Source organism: Mustela nigripes, chromosome 4 (genome assembly GCF_022355385.1).
Source record: "Mustela nigripes isolate SB6536 chromosome 4, MUSNIG.SB6536, whole genome shotgun sequence".
NCBI classification, from domain to species: Eukaryota; Metazoa; Chordata; class Mammalia; order Carnivora; family Mustelidae; genus Mustela; species Mustela nigripes.
The window spans coordinates 182,369,774-182,388,825 of NC_081560.1; the positions used below are offsets into that span (position 1 = coordinate 182,369,774).

The window sequence follows — 19,052 nt, forward strand, 5'->3', positions numbered from 1 at the left end:
CCGCTCCAGGTCAACGCCGCTCAACTCCCTGCTCTCGGGCTCCCATTTCCAGCTGCCCTGCTACAGACGTGCCACCCAAAACCAGCACGTGCCCTTCCTTGCTGAATAGAATCACCCCGCAACGTGACTCAGCTCCAAGTCCGCCCTGAAGCCCGGCTTCTCCCTCCTGCCTCCCATCCGATGGGGCCCCGCACCTGCACCGCGGCCAATTCCCTCTGAAACGGCTCTGAAAAGAGCAAGGGCAAGACCTCACGGGCAGGTTCACGGCAAGCCTTTTCTCAAGAAGACTTCTACGAGGGCCCCAACCCACCGCCACAGCACGCCCTATGATTATCCACCACAGACCACCAGAGCAAGCTTCTGAAAAGCAAATCTGACCCTGACTTAAAAAGAAAAAAAAAAAAAAAAAAAAAAGCAAAGACCACTCCCCACTCTGACAGGGAAAACCCCAGAGAACAACACCCACATTAAGGCCTTGGTTGTTCCTGGCCCCAGAACGCTTTCCCCCTTCTCCCTCACACCCGAGACTTGTTTGTTCTCATGGGCACTCATTCCGCTACCTGGAAACCCTGTTCCACTGCTCTGCCTGGCAAACTCCTACTCAGGCTTCAAAGCCCAGCTCAGATATCATCTCTGTGGAAATTCCTGATTCCCATCAACACAGCCCACACTGCTCTCATCTCCAAGGCACTACAGCCTCTGTCTGTGCACCTAGTACGTACACAGCCGGGTACAGTCCACTCCCTCACCCACCCGCCCTCTCCCACAGACCTTCCTTAAGAGGGGATCAGCACGGCACTTCTCAGACTTTATTTTGCATAAAGACCACCTGGACAGTTTATTAAAACACAGCTCCTCAGGGAGTGGGGTCTGAGAATCTGAATTTCCCACAAGCTCCCAGATCATGGTCATACTGCTGGTCCAGAGCCCACACTGGAAGAACTTCAGCACCAGTGTCCAAGGGTAAGAGTCTGAGACCCGGTTTTGCTGTGATGAACCCACACTGACGTGGGCAGCCCCATCCCATTGTGGAGCCTGAGTCCTGGTTTATAGAACAGGAAAAACACCTCCGGGCTAGCCTGCTGCTGATCAAGGTCACCATGAGGACAAACCAGGACGCTGCCTAGGAAGGCCTTTGTAAGCCCTGAAGTGGGGGGCACACCTGAGAAAAAGCGCCCCTTACCGCAGCTCCAGCCAGGACTGACCTGGGCTCCTACCTGTGGGCTGTAGCTTGATCCTACCTGAGCAGCAGATTTTCTTTTTCCCCAACCACATGGGAACCTTGATTTGCATTCCTCTGACTTTAAGACAGGGTTTTCTTACAAATGCGCAGATCTGTCACATTGCATCTGTGTAAGTTACCTAAGTGGGGATCTCTGGAATGTTTGTAAATGGAACTAAACGTCCTGAGAGTGTTGTTACCAACACCGATGACACCTGTTTGATGACTTCAGTGAGGGAAGAGGCCTGTGGCTTATTAAGATAGCATCTACTGTTCATTCATCCCACAAATCAGGGGTCCCTGATATTTATATGCAGGGCACAGAAACCCCAGCAGAGTTCTCTTGACAGGATGTCTTACCACAATCCCACAGCATGCCAGAAGTAACCCTGAACACCAAACCCCTGGGGCACGGGGCCCAACCCATGCCCTGCACATCCCCCAAGCTTGAGGGGCCAAGCTACAGCAAGGGGGAAACTGGCCTGCTTTCCAGAGACCACGTCCCACAGCCGGCCTTCCAACTACAGGCCAGAAGCACGTTTTCAGGGGCCGCAAGTCACCTTTCCATACTTAGTGTTACCGCTGCTCTGAGACCAGATCACCACCCCCCCGGACAGGGACATACTCAAGTGGATACATCTGCCTGACAAGTCCCTGAAAGGTCAGATCACATCCAGATCCTCTGTGACATTTTCCCCCAGCCTATCCTGCAGTAAGAACTTTCAGAACCAGTGAAATAGTGCCCCCAGGGACAAAAGAAAAGGGAAAGAGGGCGGGCTAAGAGTGACTCCTCTAGGGCAAGCCGCCGCCTGCACGCCTGCACTTCAGCTCGGGGCCCTTTGCCGCACCAATGGCGAGTTGACTTAAAGGGCTGGACCTCTCTCCTCTCAGCAGGACCCCAGCTCCAACACTTGTTCAGTCTGCAGCTGTGTCCCAGGACTGGTCCCCCGCCCCAACCCAGCAGCATCTCGGCCATTTACAAGTGAAGGGACAGCAGCTGGATACTGGGAAACAGATGGCCCTCCTCATTTGAATGGGTTTGATCTAGCAACACAGGCCTCAGCAAGTTCAGGCCGGCCGGGGCAGAAATCACGCTCAGGCTGAAGGCACAGATTCATAGCCTGAGGGGTCTTTAGCAAGCAGCTGGGTAGGCATGACCTCTTGGAGAGGTTTCCTTAAGTCAGTGGGGGAAGGGAGCCTCTGTGGTGGGTGGGGCACGTCCCCAGCCGGCTTTGCCCCTCAAGCCAAGAAAGGCAGGATGGTGAAAGGAAGGTCCAAGCCCGGGAGTGGGTGTGTGTGTGTGTGTGTGTGTGTGTGTGTGTGTCACAATTCTCCCTTGGGCGATCCTGTGCCCCAGGACTGAAACCACAGCCATTCAGGAAATTCCAAATTAAGAAAGGTGACAGCAGGGTTAGACCCTAACCTTTCTCCTAGGCCCTAAGCCACGTCTTTGCATAGATAAAAAACCTTCCCAAAAACAAACTCAAGAGATCCTGCTTCTCTAGACAAAGCCCCTTGCAAAACCCACCAGAACATCTCCTCTTGGAAAGGGCTGTGCTGGGCCCCCAAGCATCCTGGCTTGCTGTGGAGGGCATATCTGTCCTTTGGAACACAAGACTGTGCCCCACCCCGCTCCAAGAAAAGGAGGGAGTCTTATGTGAACTCCCAGGTCTTCGGGGGAGGCCCCACCATTGGTGTTCACTACCCAGGCCAGGTACCCCCGCCTCCCCAGTGGCCTGATAAACAACTACAGGTATGGAAAAGAGACCCTCAGGCGGGCAGCCGAGAGCTCCCCCTGCCCACCCATCCACAGGCCCCGCCTTTACGGGCAGGCACCTCTGGGTGACAAGTGAACATGGACAGAGGCCAGCAGAGGGACCAAGCCCTGGACAGTTCCCAAGGGGCACAGGAAGCCACCTGGCCAGCACATCTGGCGGGTACCCACTAGGGCCGATGCGGTGGGTGGCTGCCCACCTCCCTTCGACGCGCGGCCTGGGAAGCTGCCTCATCGGGAGTAGCCAGAAAAATCCTCACTTGAGGCTGATTCTGGCTTGAAACGCTATCCTCACAGAGCCTAGGACATAGTGGGGTTTCAAAAACCATATCTGGGGGGACAAAGTCAAAGTCGATTGTGCTGCAGTGTGGAGAGCGTGCAGACGATTGTCTGTCTCTGCCGAGCTCTGCAAGTGGTCACCCCACCAGGGCCTCCAGGCTTAGAGGGAAAGTGCAGGGTCTCCTCGGGCCAACACCTTCCTTCCGGCACCGAGCGCCCCCTTCTCAACGCCCGCAACCCCTAGGCATGCGTTCTGCAGTCGCCATCCAAGTTCCGTGCAGAGCCCGAAAGACTAAACCGGCCCTGATTCAGAACTCCAGGACCAGCAGCTCCGCTCAGAAAGTACTTTTTTTTTTTTCCTGAGATTTTTTATTTATTTATTTGACAGAGATCACAAGTAGGCAGAGAGGCAGGCAGAGAGGGGAGGGGGAAGCAGGCTCCCCGCTGAGCACAGAGCCCCGATGCAAGGCTCCATCCCAGGACCCTGGGATCATGACCTGAGCAGAAGGCCAGAGGCTTTAACCCACTGAGCCACCCAGGTGCCCCAGAAATTACTTTTAACCACCCAAAATGAACTTTGTTTGCTTGCAAAATGCTCTACTCCCCAGCCTTTTCCTCCCCTTGGGATGCCCCTCCTAGCCAAGAGGCCGCCTAGGTATTGTTCCTTCTGACCTTTCATTCTTTTTTTTGTTTTTTTAATTTATTTATTTGACAGACAGAGATCACAAGTAAGCAGAGAGGCAGGCAGAGGCAGAGAGAGAGGAGGAAGCAGGCTCCCCGCCAAGCAGAGAGCCCGATGTGGGGCTTGATCCCAGGAGCTGGGATCATGACCTGAGCCGAAGGCAGAGGCTTTAACCCACTGAGGCACTCCGGCGCCCCTGACCTTTCATTCTTTAATTTTTTTCCTTCCCCACTATTTTTTTTCTTCTCTGGTCTCTGACATCATAAGGGCCAGGTATCTTTCATTTCTATGGCATCTGTCATTGCCATGACCACAGGCGGCAGGAGCCCCAGGCACACTGGTCTGTGCGGGTGGGTCTTGACCCCACGGAAAATCAGACATGCTGAGGGAAAGCTTGACATGCTATCAGAGTGACAACCAACAAGGCAAACATTTCGTGGTGCCAGAGCAAACTGCCAGAAAATGGGCAAATACCAGGCCAGCCATCCCTACCTGCCTGGGTGACTGAGCCTGGGTCGCTCACTGGGACTCACAGCATCTCCCTAATGAGCAGAAGGGTTAGCTCCTTACTAATACGCTACATACTGCCAAAGGCCATTCTAGAAGAAACACAAAGGGGTCATTCTTGGAGTGGTTTTATTGCCCATGACTTCTCTTCATGGAGCTTTAGGAAAATAGGTGTGGCTATGTGGGGAAGAGAGAATCACCCAGCAGCATCCTTACATGTTTAAGAGTCCAATGACAGATTTAGGAAAGAACGAGGGGCCGGCACAGTATTCCACAAAATACCCTCCCACTCAGGAAAGAGAAGGAATCAACTGATACATCTTTGTCATACCAATAAATTCACCCAAACGCCTGGGCCAACGCTAAACTGGAGGAATGCTAACTTGGATGAAACATTTCATCTCCAAGAGCCTCAGCCAAGAGTCTCCTCCATAAAATGGGACAACGCGTTAACACCTGGGATCAGCTGGGTCCTTAAGATTAGAGATGGCAGGAGAGCGGAACCAGAGGAAGGTGGTCCTAAGGGACAAACTTCCATTTGTTCATAAACAAGGACCAGGCATGTAACTCACAGTAGGAGGGCTACAATTACTACTGCAGTGTCGTGTACGGGACAGTTGTTGAGGGAATAGATCCTAAGAGCTCTCATCACAAGGAGACCCATACATATATTTATATTTATATTTGCATCTATAGGAGAAAATGGATATTAAAGTTACTACGATAATCATTTCATAATATAAATAAGTCAAATCATCGTGCTATATACCCTACACTTACACAATGCTCTATGCCTATCGTATCTCAATTAATGGGGGGGGAAGGGGAAGATTAGATAGAGATAATACAGGTCAAGGTATGTTGTAGCACCATATCTAACACATGGCAGGCACTTAGTAAATGGTAATGAGCTCCTGGTACCATCTTCGTCCACATCCTCTCAAGGAATGGGCTAAAGAATATGACCCCATCCACCCATCTTGACCCCTCCCCCTCTCACTTCCAATGGTCCTATCAAGTGACCCCACAAGGGTATAACATGCTAAGGACTGCTCAGCACCGTGCCCTCAGTCATGTGTGTCCCCTCACAATTTCCCTCCCTTCCCTAAATTCTGGAAGCCTAACTACTTGAGCCCCAAGGAAAGCCCAGCAGGCTGCCCAGGGGAAATCACTGGGCAGACTTGGCCGGGATGTCCGTAACATACTATGGCCCGGACAGAAGCAGAGCCTGCTACACCCCAACCCCGCTCCCAACCTCCACCCCCGGTCTCCACCATTCTTCACAGGGCCTGATGACAACCCTTTGAAAGCCTCCAACAAGAAAAAGAAAAACTCTTTCCTTGCCCAAATATACGGCTCTCCACGAAGTGTGTGTCCCACCATGACTGCAGAGCTGCCACCCATATATTCAATGGGGAAAAACAGGTCAACCCTGAACCATCTGGACTACAACCAGCAAGGTGATCAGAGCACACTCCTGAAGTCCAGACTTGGAAAGACCGTACAAAAATAAAAAGGGTCGGATAGCTTAGAGCACCCATTCTATTTTAATTAACGTAAATGCCTCTCATCAGAAGATTTATCATTATACGTGGTAGGGTAAATATACCTGAAATATTGGTTTTAAATCCTCTACCGAGTTGCCTGGGTGGCTCAGTCAGATGTTAACCGTCTGACTCTTGGTCTCGGCTCAGGTCCTGATTTCAGGGTCATGATCTCAGGGTCATGAGATCAATCCCCAAATCATCCGGCTCCGTGCTGGGCAAGGAGCTTGCTTAAGATTCTCTCCCTCCAGGGGCGCCTGGGTTGCTCAGTGGGTTAAGCCGCTGCCTTCGGCTCAGGTCATGATCTCAGGGTCCTGGGATCGAGTCCCGCATCAGGCTCTCTGCTCAGCAGGGAGCCTGCTTCCTCCTCTCTCTCTCTCTCTCTCTGCCTGCCTCTCTGCCTACTTGTGTTCTCTGTCAAATAAATAAATAAAATCTTAAAAAAAAAAAAAAAAAAGATTCTCTCCCTCTACTTCCACTGGCCTAACTTTAAAAAATAAAAAATTGAAAAATGTTTAAAAATCCTTTATCATATTTTTACATATACAAGAAGTAGGGATGGGTAGAGAGAAAAGTAGCATTTACTGAGCACCTCTCCTAGGCCAAGAACTCCAGTAAGGGCTCTACCTCCATTTGCATTTAATCTTCATATTACCCCCTTTCCCGGAGACATTATCAGCCCCGTTTTAGATAAAGGGAGGCTTGGAGAGATTATCTATCTTATCCAAGGTCACAGCCCCAGAAGGTAGAGGAGAGTGATTCAAGCCTGACTTGCCGAACTCCCAAGGCTAAGTTCCTTCTGTCTCCAGAAAACACAACACAGGCCATTCAGTATTTTATTCGTTTCTATGGGAGGGGGGGAATAGATGAAAAATTTTAAGTTAATTTTAGAGGGGCTTTTTGGTCTTTAAAGATTTGAGTGATATTAACTTTGAAACATTAAGAACATTTAGGATCCAAATTCAATTGTACACCTACCTCCTGTCAGCTAAGAATGCAACACGTTTTGGCGGAAACCCAGGAAGCTTTGGCGAACAAAGAGGAAGCCCTTGAACACCGCCAGCCACACTCCTATGAGGCAATCTCACCATCAACTGAGAATCTGAAGCTTCAGGGTTTTCAAAAAAGGCTAAATCCAAAACTTTAGGAGCTGCAATGACCCTTATTTTCACTCTAAGGCCCCTCTCCACCCTGCTCTGCACCCAACAGGCCAAGACGGCCTTCATGATGTCTACATATTCTTAAAGCAGGACACCTGGCACCTGGTCATGTATGGAAATCCTTAACAGTGAACAATCATGTGGAAAAGAGAGACCCTAGTACCACAAAGCAGGAGCTCTGGTGTTAGAAAATAAATATGACAAAAAAAAAAAAAAAAAAGAAAAGAAATATGACAATTCATATAGGACTTCTTGGTGTCAGAGGTCAGGCCTGAGTTTCCTTCTTTCCAGGGAATGTGATACATAAGTCAAACAAATAAATATGTACCTTGTCCTCATCCTGAATATATCAGAACTTTCCTATACGTTGGTTTTTTGACCTCCTCATAAAACATATTCACTGTAACCTGAAATTTCATATATGTATTCCATTCGTACAGGACTTAGAATTTACCATTCTTTAGCTGAACAAGGGGTTAAAGGAAAGAATATGTCACAGCCTAGGTCCCTGACTCAGTACAAAAAGAATCTGAAATTTACAATATTCCCATGAAGTGGCAAAAATCCAGAATGGGGCGTAATTACTTATGTATTCCAAAGTGGAATAAATGACAACAGTTCACACCCAACATCTTACAACTCCGTCCTGGTGCAAGTTTCCCAAAACCATAATCACCGAAAACCTACAGCATGCCCATTTTACATAACATACTCTCTCCAAGGGCAGCCAGTCTGTCCAGAGAATTAAATACCCTTTTGCACAAATATAGAAGAGGTAAAAGCTTGAAGTTACATAAATGAAGCCCAGTGAAACCCATTTTGGGTTCTCTATCATGTCCTGTTAAAAGGGGTAGTCACGGGGGCACCTGAGTGGCTCAGTGGGTTAGGTCTCTGCCTTCTGCTCAGGTCATGGTCTCAGGGTCCTGGGCTCTTTGCTCAGCAGGGAGCCTGCTTCCCCAGCCTCTCTCTCTCTGCCTGCCTCTCTGCCTACCTGTGATCTCTCTCTCTATCAAATAAATAAATAAAACATTTTTTAAAAAGTGGGAGGTAGTCACAAATCAGAGCAAGGAAGGGGTAGAGAAAAGGAAAAAAAAAAACACTTGGGAAAAGTGTAACCTTTGTTCATTCCAGAAGGCATCTCCAAGACACACAGGATCATTATAGCAAAGAGGCCAACAGCTTGTTCAACCAGACTCATTAAAGAGCCTGGCCTCAGGCTCCCTTCCCTACCTCCTTCTTTACACATTCCCTAATTCAAGAAGGCCAGAGCTAAACCAGCTGGGTCACTCCAGGTTACCTGGGTAAGCAGAAGGAAGAGGCCATTTTGTGGAGACTCTACAGCAGCCAGAAAGCCTCAAGCCTCCACAGGAAGATAAAAAAGAGTTGCCCCAAAATGGAACACGAGTTTTACCGAGCTTTAAAATCTCATGTCCGGGGCCCTTAGTGGGCTCAGTCTGTAGAGCATGTGACTCTTGATCTCAGCATCATGAGTCCAAGCCCCACGACGGGAACAGAACTTACATAGGAAAATAATAAGATAAATAAAAATACTAAAATCTCAAGTCCAAGAGCCTCTAACAAGTCCAGGCTGTGTTCTTAGGCATTTACTCATCTTGGATATGACGATGCTGAAGGATGATTACCAAGACTCCCCTCACCCCCCTTCAGCTAAGGCCAAAGTTTCAGCCCCTACGTCAGGCTCACTGTTCAGCCACATACAGCCTCTAACGTAGTCACCATCAGTTAAAAGAAACTCACTGAGAGGGCAGGTCAGAGGCCTTGAGGCAAAGGCATGATGAGCAGCTTCAAGCCATGCCATTAAAGCTGAAAAAAACACAGCCACTGCTAAACCTCAGTAAGTGGACACTGCAAATGGATAAAAAGGAATACAGAGCCATGGGACGCTCAGGGCATGATCCCAGGGTCCTGGGATCGAGTCCCACATCGGGCTCCCTGCTCAGCGGGGAGCCTGCTTCTCCCTCTACCTGCCGCTACCCGCCTCCCGCTTCTGTTCACTCTCTCTCTGACAAATAAATAAAATCATAAAAAAAAAAAAAAAAAAGAAGAAGAAAAGAAAAACCCAAGGCTAAAGTCAACCCTCCTCAAGGAAAACAAATAATAAAGATCACAGGAATTTCTGTACAGCAGCAGAAAACGCCCTGCATCAGAATCATTTGTGGGATCACCTGAAACACTTCCCCAAAGAATTTCGGAGTTGCCTACCGAGCCAAGTCACCATAGTAGGACTCCAGTCAGGACCGTGGCAAGTAGCACACCAGTTTTACTTCCTGCCTGGGGCCAAAATCTGATTCCCCACATTCTCCCTGAAAGACTAAAATCAGGCAGCTTCCATGGAAATGGAAAATCAGGCCAGACTGTGCTGAGAAAGGGTGGTAGCCTTTTTTTTTTTTTTTAAAGATTTTATTTATTTATTTGACGGAGAAAAAGAGATCACAAGTAGGCAGAGAGGCAGGCAGAGAGAGAGGGGAGAAGCAGGCTCCCCGCCGAGCAGAGAGCCCAATGTGGGGCTCGATCCCAGGACCCTGAGATCATGACCTGAGCCGAAGGCAGAGGCTTAACCCACTGAGCCACCAGGCGCCCCTGGGGTGGTAGCCTTTTAACAATTACCCTGGATAAGTCAACATCCAAACAAGACGTCAGGTTGCAAGGCTACTGGATACATTTTATGGAGAATATGAACAGGGAACAGGACTCTTCCTGACTCAACGCCCTTCCGTCTCATACTGGAAACATCACCTGCTGGATTGTTCTGGTTATCTGAATTCTCACCCTCAGCTGGGTCAGAAGGACTTGGAAAGAAACGCTTCTGGCTTCTCGCCAGGGAGTTCATCCCATAGTAGGTACTCAAAGTGTTCTGGCTGGTTAGAATAAACGGGCAGAACACACACACACACACTGAATCTGGATCAGAGTGAGCGAGTATAGAAACTCAGCTTGCCAAATTGTCACTCTCAAAGTAATATTAAGCATAGTTCTCTGTCTCTGAATTGTGAAATACTTTATATACTAATAAAGAGTGTGTACTTCATTGTGTGTTTAACTGCATAAGCCTGCATTTGGTTTAACTGACCCAGAGTTAAGTCCTTGTTCCTGAGCTAACTCTCCAGGTCCAGTGGACTCTTGAATATTAACACTTGCATTGAGGAACAAAGACGCAGATAATACAAAACAGAAGATTATTTTAAATCAATCACTCTTGGTATGCGGACACATTCTTTTTTTTCTCTTCTTTTAACTTGCAATTAAATGCGTGTGGCTGGCGTTGTGGCATCTGCAACACTTCTAATAAAGAACTTAAACCATGCTGGAAAAATCTGAACTTCGAAAGTTCTCCATGTGCGTCCTACACTCGCCCACTCTGCTACTGAGTTTTGGACCAACTCACATCAGTCCAGGACAGCATCACCTCTTAGAAGGTGGCCAAAAAAACCTGGTTTAAAAAAAAAGAAAAGAAAAGAAAAGAAAAACTATATTCTTCCCAGGTTGTTGCTCTCCAGAATCACACTTTCTGGAGGGTGGGAAAGTAATTAGGGGTTTGGGGTTGGAAAAGCCCTTTTATTTTAGCTCCTACTGGGCTGCTGTAAACAAAGATATCATTAATGTCAACAATGACTTAATTAACCAGAGTAGGTGACAAGAACTCGAAAGAGCCACCTCCTCCCCGGGATAATCAAGCTTGACTCTACTTTAAATAATGGGAATATTAATGAACAGAACAGGACTTGGCATTGAGGACTGCCCCCCCCCCTTGCATCAATAACTGAATTTATAGCCTTCAGCCATTCCTCCACAACAATGAATGACCCACTGGAAATATTCTTTTTTAATCAGGGATATTAACTAAAATCTCCTAGAGATTATTTGCTGCTCAAGCCAGCTGAGTAGATCCAACCCTACTGTTTGTTTCTACTTCATCGTGTCCAGAAGACAAATGGCCCGTGATGGACGATAGGATACGATGATAAAGGATCATGTTGTACAAAGGATCCTCCCGTCTTAGGGCTCAGGCTCCTTGCTGGAACTCACTCGCTTTTTTCCCTGGGTGCGATTTCCTCCAGTCCAGCCTAACAGACCTCATCTAATCTCAGCCTCCGAATTAACAAACCGGAAAGTCTTCCAAGGTGGGGTCTGGTGCAATAAAAGGTTAAGCTTAAACTTATATTAACCAAAGGTATAGTCACACTAACCACAGGGGACAGGCTGGGACTGGCTCCATGGCCTAAACTAGAGCTGTCCCAGTCAGTCGACTGGCTTCCAGCTAACTCTTTTTTCATCTAGAATTAGATAACCTTCCTAATAACCTCTGACCCTAAAGCAAAACTACCTGCAATGGAAGAACTCAAATCGGTTGCCGACATGGTACTGACAGACCAGGACAGACCAGGGCGGCCCAGATGCTCCAGAAAGCAAACACGGCTGCCTGGAGTCACAAAGGGCCTTCTCCATGACAGAGTGACTTTCTTCCCAACTGTCCCCAAGAGCCTCCACGATTCCTGACATTATGGCAACTGGCAGGACCAGCCCACACAGGACAGAGCAGACACGTGAGCCCATCTCTCGGGCCACAAGGAGGCTGACATGTCCTGGGTCCCCCGCAGACACCAGGCCACACACTGTCCACACTCTGCTCCCAGGGATGCTGAAACGTCCTGGTGATCTCTTAACGTAAGGAACCAGAAGCCTCCTGACGACGTTAACATACACAACGTTAATGAAGACCTTTCAAGGTCACCTTATCAAACCATGGGAGGGCAGGAAGGAAAACAGAGGGGCGGGGGTTCCCATGCTTTCCCAAAGCCAGTCCTCTGCGGGTCTGCGCCTTCCATTTAAAACGTCTCACAACCCTGGACACAAACTTCACAGAAGCTGTGAGCCCAGAAAAATGCATCAAACATCTTTGGTGAAGTATTTCCTATAATTTGGGGGAACTGGCGAACTACCCCACCCCCAACCCCCAAGAACAGCCCCAGAACCCTGGTTGGGAAGACCTGCTTTCAACAATACTCCCATTGTTGGCGACAAATTTTTACACAAAGAACCTTTGGGGGCATTTTATCGCTGTCCATGGTTTCTGCCCCTCTCTCCCCCACCTCATTCTTCCTGCATATTTTAAACTTTCCTCAGTAATTAAGGAGGAGAAAAGAAGTCCTCCAGGACCGTTTTACACTTTCTGCTGAGATAAACTCCCAAGAATATGCTGCCCTGAGAATCGAAATGAAAAATGACAGTTTCTTCCTAACCTGGGCCATTCCGGGCACATCGGGTGGGAAATCCTGGCTCAGCTGCCTGGCTGCGTGCTGAGCCTCGTACTCAAGGGAAAACCAGCAATTAGGAAACACATCGATTTTAATTATTAGCAAAATTAAAGAAGTACAGCCCTGACGTTCAGAAAGCAGGACCTTTTTCTCTCCCTTTAAGCCCCGGAGAAAGGTACTGCCTTTGCAAATCACACGTGTGCTTACGTTCCAGCACAGGTCACAAGGAGGCTGTCCCCTCATCACCGTAGCTAGAGCCTGTAAGTGCCACAGACACAGACTCTTGCCAGACTCCTCTCCCCGAGAAGCTACTGTGACGTCACCGCACCTGTTCTCACGAGGCCTCTGTGCCTCTGTGTGAGACACAGCATCTGGGCAGAGCGCGACTGCTCTGGGTAAAATCAGGGCCGTTTTAGAAAAGCCGTTGCTCTTTCCTATCCCTCCATGAGGGTCCCACTGGGAGCCCCTCTCTCAGTGCGGTCACCTCAGGCAGGAATGCAGCCCTCCGCCCCGTGTTGTCCTGACCAGGCTCTCTGTCCTCGGCCAGCCTGTGGCCCCGGGTGCTTTTCCAGAACAGCTGAACTGACCCCAGACCACTCAGGACCCCGGCAGGCCCCCAAAGCGAAGCAAGCACCAGGTGGGCTCTCAGCAAACAGGTTCATTAAGTGGCGATGAGTGCTGGGATCTGCCATTTTATTCTCGGATTACCACTCGAAAAATAACTCAGCTACCAATATTCTCGGCTGATGACAGATTTCAATGCCGCCCCAAGTGAGGGCTTGGCTACTGTCATCTCGGAAAGACCCAGGAAAGAGGTTCCAGACCTGCCCGGCTGAGTAATTCGCTCCCACTTAGTGTTCGCAACTGGCTTTCTCCCTTGAGAATTCAATTTCCAAAGCTGAAACACCAGTGTGTGGCTTGGTCGACCTGGAAGTTGTCACAGATGTGGGAGACACCCAGGTACCATCACTTACAAATTCACCTCAAACAGAATTTGCAGCTTCTGTGACGTATTGCTGAGGTATTAGGACTTACAGTGGCTTTAAAAAAAAAAAAAAACTTAACCATCAAGCATCTCTGTGAGCTCCAGAAGCTTCTTTTTCTCCTTAGACAATGAAAATAAAATGTCAGCATTTCAGATGTTGGCAATCTCCCTTTGCGGCTCCTTTTGTCAGAAAATAGCCAGTTCTTTACATCCGAAGCAAGACTCTCCCTCCAGTAAGACTGCTCCTGCCGGGAAGGCTCTAGATGGCCTTCACCTAGACGTCCCCCTCCCACAGCTCCCCGGGGCGGGGGAGAAAGGGGAAGGGCCGGCTGCCTCCCTCAGCCTGCGCAGGAAAACAGACGCACACACCGAGAAGCCACCAAACTGGACCCTTCTGACCACAGTGTCACAGCAAGGAAGCGTCTCCCGCCATCTCTGACTTTGGGGGAGGTGGGAGTTGCCAATCTCTGACCTGCCGGGGAGCAGAGAGCCCATGCGCCTTGCTCTTAAAGACTCACTTACAATGCAGGCCTTGACCTCAGGGCCACTTCCCCAGACACATCTCCAAACAAACTTGGTGACCTGAAGGGTGAGAGGAAACAACTTACCTTCCGGCTCTAATGTGGTATCCTCCACGAAATTGAAGGAGGGCCGGGCCAGGGACACGGTTGCCATGGTGACCGCGACCAGGCAGCCGAAGCGGGCCCAGCTGACCATGGCTGCGGCGGTGCCAATCCCCCGTCCTCTTCCATATCTCCATGTGGACGTCACTCCCATCTGCACACGTCGCCGGCGAGCATGGACTGCCAGCAACACCTCCAGCCTGCGGTGGGCTCCGGAGCCGAGGTGCTCCCGCAGCCTCTGCCGGTCTGGCCGCTGCTCCCGCAGCTGCTGCAGCCTCTAGGGGAGACAGAGTCGGCGAGTCAGTGAAATCCTCCCCAGGGCCAACGGGTGCAAACCCAAGTGGGCTACAACAGTGTCTCAGCCTCTTCGGACGGGTGCCAGCAGTTCCTCGGCATTATCTGCAAACGCCTGGGCCGCACGCCTCAGGGTCCCAGGTGCTCCCGCCAGATCAGTGCCCCGCGGGCCATGTCGGGCTGATCGAAAGAAAGCAGACTTTTAAAAAACGGAGATGAAGGAGTAGCTCCAGGACACAGCTCCCGGCGGCCACTCGGGTTAGGCAAGGCGCACTCTCTTCTGCCATCCACTGTCACCTCTGCAGCCCTCAAAACGCAGAAGCAACACGACCTTAGTTTCAAGGGCAACTACAAAAGCAAGTTAACCAGTGCTCAGGTTGGCAGAACCCGCCTTGTTAACTTCTCTTAGGCCAACGGGGCTTCAGACAGCTGGACGGTGGAGGTGTCTACGTGCAGAATTTCTGCGGGGGCTGCAGCAGAGTGGCTGGCCCCAGGCTCCCTGTAGCACTGGACCAGAAAGGAGACCAGCAAAATAAAGGGAACCCCAGGAAGGCGACCAGAAAGCCCCCACCAGTTTACACTTGTCAGGATTCATTTTCCAATACGGAAATGTATTTCCATCTTTCACCAAGCAGCCACTTACAGGAGAATGAACGGAGCCGCCAATACATTCAAAGCCTGAATCCCCCTCCACTGCCACTACGCGCAACAGCCCCCCCCCCTCGCGCCCCGGTAACTGTCTTCAGCCCACAGGGGTTCGTGACGGAAGGGAGGGGCTGCGAAGGCAGGTGTTTATTAAGAACGAAGGTGATGTGCAAATTACTGCCCTGGTATGTGATTGGGCCAATAACTTCCAATAGGCTAACCTATTAGTTAAGACTTCAAAAATTACAGAGGGTGCTCCACTCATTGGTCTGGCCACCCATGTGACCCAAAAGCAAAGAGAATTGTCCAAGCTTAACTATTCCAAATAACTTTAAGTGCATTCATTATCCTCCATGACTAAGTGCACAACCGAAATATACAAACTTGAGAACATTTGAAACAATCACAGATTGGGTGAAACAAACGAACCTCACTTTGGGGGGGCGGGGAGGAGTTGTAAGGGTGAGAACTTTAATATAAAAATCTCCAAAGCCTGGATTTTTGGCATGCCAACTCGATGTTTCCAAATACTGCCATGTGAGACTTCAACATTGCCTGAGTCTCTCCAAAGCTACATCAGAAAAACTGTTCCTGCTAGCCTTGACTAAGGATTAAAATGGGAAAAGAGAATGCTGCACTAGTTCCTGGGAAGGAAAGAAGAAAACCTCCGCTTCAAAAGAAAGCACATATGAAACGGTGTGATTCAGGGCAAAAGCAAGGAAAAGCGTGTGCCTGTGAGCACACCCTCTATTTTAGGCTTGCTTGAAGGATGTCCCCCCCCCTCAATTTTCTTTCCTCTTGAAGTTAAGAGCCTCAAAAGATAACTCCGTATCTATTTCTACACACGTGTGGGAGGAAAGTACACAAGCATTCTCATCGATTTACTAAGCATTTCCAGAATGCATGGGAATGTTCTGCCTCTGATACAACTTCATTAAACAATCTTAAATCCTAGCAGGAGATTTCATCCTGGGCTGCTTCCCTGGCCTCATCACACACCTGTCCCGGCGCAGAGGGGCCTCCTTTGCTGCAAGCAGAGAAAACAGGCCAGTGACCTAAACCAGCTAAATCTCACACCATTCATTCATCCCATCGGCTTGCAGGAGAAACTCGAATTTTAGCCATTACCAGCTCGAGGCCCCAGGCCGCCCCCTGCCCGAATCTCTGGAAGGCGGAGGCCTAAGGCAGCAGGTCTGCACAGCTCCTCACTAGAGTGGACACAAGTGTGGAGGGACCTCCTAGGCAGGATAATTAGGTCCCGAGGCTCGGTGTTGGGAACACAGGCCCAGCAGGCTTCTGGCGGCCACAATCCCGGCTTCCTGCCTTCAATACCATAATCCTTCCTGGAGTCTGAGCCTCAGTGAAAGCCCCAGCGTGTTTATTTTTCCCCTTGAAAGGGAACTCTCTTCTCAGCCTGGGCCCAGGGAGGAGTTGTCACCCTCCCTATGATGGACGGCTCTCCGTGGCCACCCGCTCCCCTGGTCCGTTTTCACCTGGACACAAGCCTGCCCCCATAGACGGGCAAACTGACAAGCAAGGGGGCCTGGCTGGCGAGTGGCCCCTATGCCAGGTTCATGCTGAGCTCAATTAACCAAAATACTCCCCAACCCCCCCTACACTCCAAGAAGACAAACCAACACAGTCCTACCTTAACGGAGCTTCTATCGCTGAGCGCTTATCTGTCCTCGGCCGCCTAACCCATGCTGAGCACTTGGGTGCTTTGTTTCTGGTGGATTCTACATCAGAAAAGTCAACAGTGCCAGGCAAGGTTGGGATGCCTGGGTCCCCCCAGGGGGCAGACCTATCAGTGAGCTCAAAGCCTCCCCACTGTTCTCCTTGTCTTCTGAGCTGAGTAATGGAGGGAGCTATCAGGGGTCAAATCTGGGCGGGTGAGGGAAGGGGGGATGGAGAAGAGATTCTTCAACATACAGAAATCTCAAAAAACTCAAAATACAGGCTGATCCAGGACGACAATCCATGCCCTGGTAAATGTTAGCAAGCCAGTGAGAACTTGCCGCAGCTTTGGGGAACTCCTGAGCACCACCAGCCCCTGTTCCATTGTAGCATTTCTTTCATTTGCTTGCCTGGAATATCCTGTTTTTCTCCCCCTTCTTGGGGCGCTAAAGAGCTCAGAGAAATCTGCATTTTAATTGACATTCCAGGGAGAGGGAGAGGGGCGCCTGATTGCTTTTCTATTCAAACTAAACAGGCTTTTCAGATGAAAATGAGTCGCGGCCAGTGGAAGATTTACAGGGATTTGGGACCAGGGGGACAATGGGGTTTTAAATGTTGATAGCGTTTCACACCAAACACATAATGGGTGCCCCGAGTGTGAAAGCAGGTTTGCTTTTAAGGGCAGGTTTTATTGAATTGGGCCGGAGGAAGGCAGGCCCGGAGAAGGGTCTGGCGGGAGCGGAGCTTCGAAGGAAGCGGCGGCGACTCGGCGCGCCCGGCCGGGACCCCGAAGCCTGGCCCTGTGGCCGCGAGGGTGGGAGCCAGCGCCTGGCAGGGCCCTCGGCTGACTCCCCGGCGCGGCCCCGGCGCTGAAAGAATGGGCGCGCAAGTTAGAACTCGCCGGCGCTTTCGACACCCCCGAGCTGCTGCCGGCTGAGCAGGCGGCGAGCTAGGAAAAGTCGGTCCAGTTCGCCCCCTAGCCCCAGGCGCGGGGCGCTCCCTCCAGCACCGACGGCGGCAGCGGGAGAGGGGCGCCGGTTACTGAAACCGGGGAACCCCAGCGGCCTACCCGCCCAAGGTGCCACCCCCCGAGCATAGCCAGCCCTATATGGAGAGGGCGCCGGTCCCATCCAGCGGCTCCCTCCCCGGGAAGGGTCTCCATCCGCCCACCCCCGGCCTGGATGGGACAGGCGAGCGCCCCCCAGACCCCGGAATGAGGCACCCCGACGATGCCCCTCCGAACCCCGGACCCGCGGGGTCGAACCACCAGCGAGGTAGCCCCGCCACTCGCCTGACCGCCCTGGGGTCGGAGGATCGCGCCGGCCCGTGGAACGGCGCCGGCCGGAGTTTGACAGGGAGGGGGTGTCAGCGCCAAAGGCAGATGTCAGCATCTGGATGGGGTGTAAGTAGAGGCAGACCTTCCCGAGGGGCCGCGGTCAGCACGCACCCGGCTCCCCCATCACCTACGCAGCCAAAGAGGGAGGAGGGGGAACAGGCTCCACGGTGCCAGTCCCCCGCGCCCTCCGCTCGGGGGACGGTGCACCCGGCGTCCCGCGCTCCCGCGGCGCCAGCTTCCCCGGCGGGCGAGGCTCCCCGAGGCACCCGACGCGGCGATTACCTTGAATGGCAACGCTCCTCGGCCGCCGGTCTGTCCCCGCGCCCGGCGCGAGTCGGGATGCAGCAAGCGACGAACTCGGGGCAAACTCCGAAACCGAGCGGTCCTCGGGTCCTGCCTGCGCCCAGGCTCCGAGGCTTCAGGCGCAGCCCAGGCTGCGGAGGAGCGCGGGCATGACGCCCGCCGGCTGCCCTCGGGTTTGGGGAGCGAGAGGAAGAAAGGACTCAGGCTCGGCGTCTCCTCCCCCAAACTTTGCTCGCAACTTGCGAACGCTCGGGGCGCCCTGGAAAGCCGCGGCCTCGGGGCGCCCGGGCCCCGCCAGCCCGGGAAGAGTCGCCGCGCCGGGCCAGCTACGCCGCGCGCAGACCCCGCGGCGCCCGAGCTTTGTGGCGGCCGCGCTCGCTCGCTCGCCCGCTCCGCACCCGCCGCCCGCCCGCTCGGCTCTCGGCTGCGCTCTCCGCCGCCGCCGCCGCCGCCGCCGCCGCCCCCTCCCCGCGGGTCACGCCCCCGCTGAAACCCGAGCCGTTTCCTGGACGGCGGCGCCCGCTCTGCCAATCAGCGCCGCGCGCCCGGCCGCCCCGACTCGGCGCGGCTCCCGACGCCCGCGAGCCGCCCGAGACCGCGGCCACCGCCGGCCCCGAGAGGTGCGGCGACGGCCTCGCCCCGCGCCACCGCCCCCTCCTTCCCCGGGGACCCAGACCGACGGCGCGCCGGCTGATCGCGTTGGTTGTTTCAGTTCCAGGCAGAAAACAAATGACGACCTGCCTGCCGG

At 51.9% G+C, this 19,052-nt stretch overlaps 1 protein-coding gene across 6 annotated transcripts in view; it reads right to left on the minus strand.

The window, feature by feature from the left end:
* FGFR2 (fibroblast growth factor receptor 2) overlaps positions 1–18,713 on the minus strand; it is a 103,241-nt gene extending 84,528 nt beyond the window's left edge. The window contains exons 1-2 of one of the 6 annotated variants that reach the window (XM_059398717.1): positions 18,284–18,713; positions 14,038–14,329 (exon numbers count right to left, since the gene is read on the minus strand). In XM_059398717.1, the coding sequence (XP_059254700.1) occupies positions 14,038–14,206 (169 nt within the window). In that variant the 5' untranslated portion in view covers positions 14,207–14,329; positions 18,284–18,713. Of the gene's footprint in view, positions 1–14,037; positions 14,330–16,639; positions 16,766–18,283 lie in introns of those variants that run through there. The other 5 variants (XM_059398719.1, XM_059398720.1, XM_059398716.1 and 2 more) reach the window with 5 other exon arrangements.
* Positions 18,714–19,052: the final 339 nt, after the last annotated feature.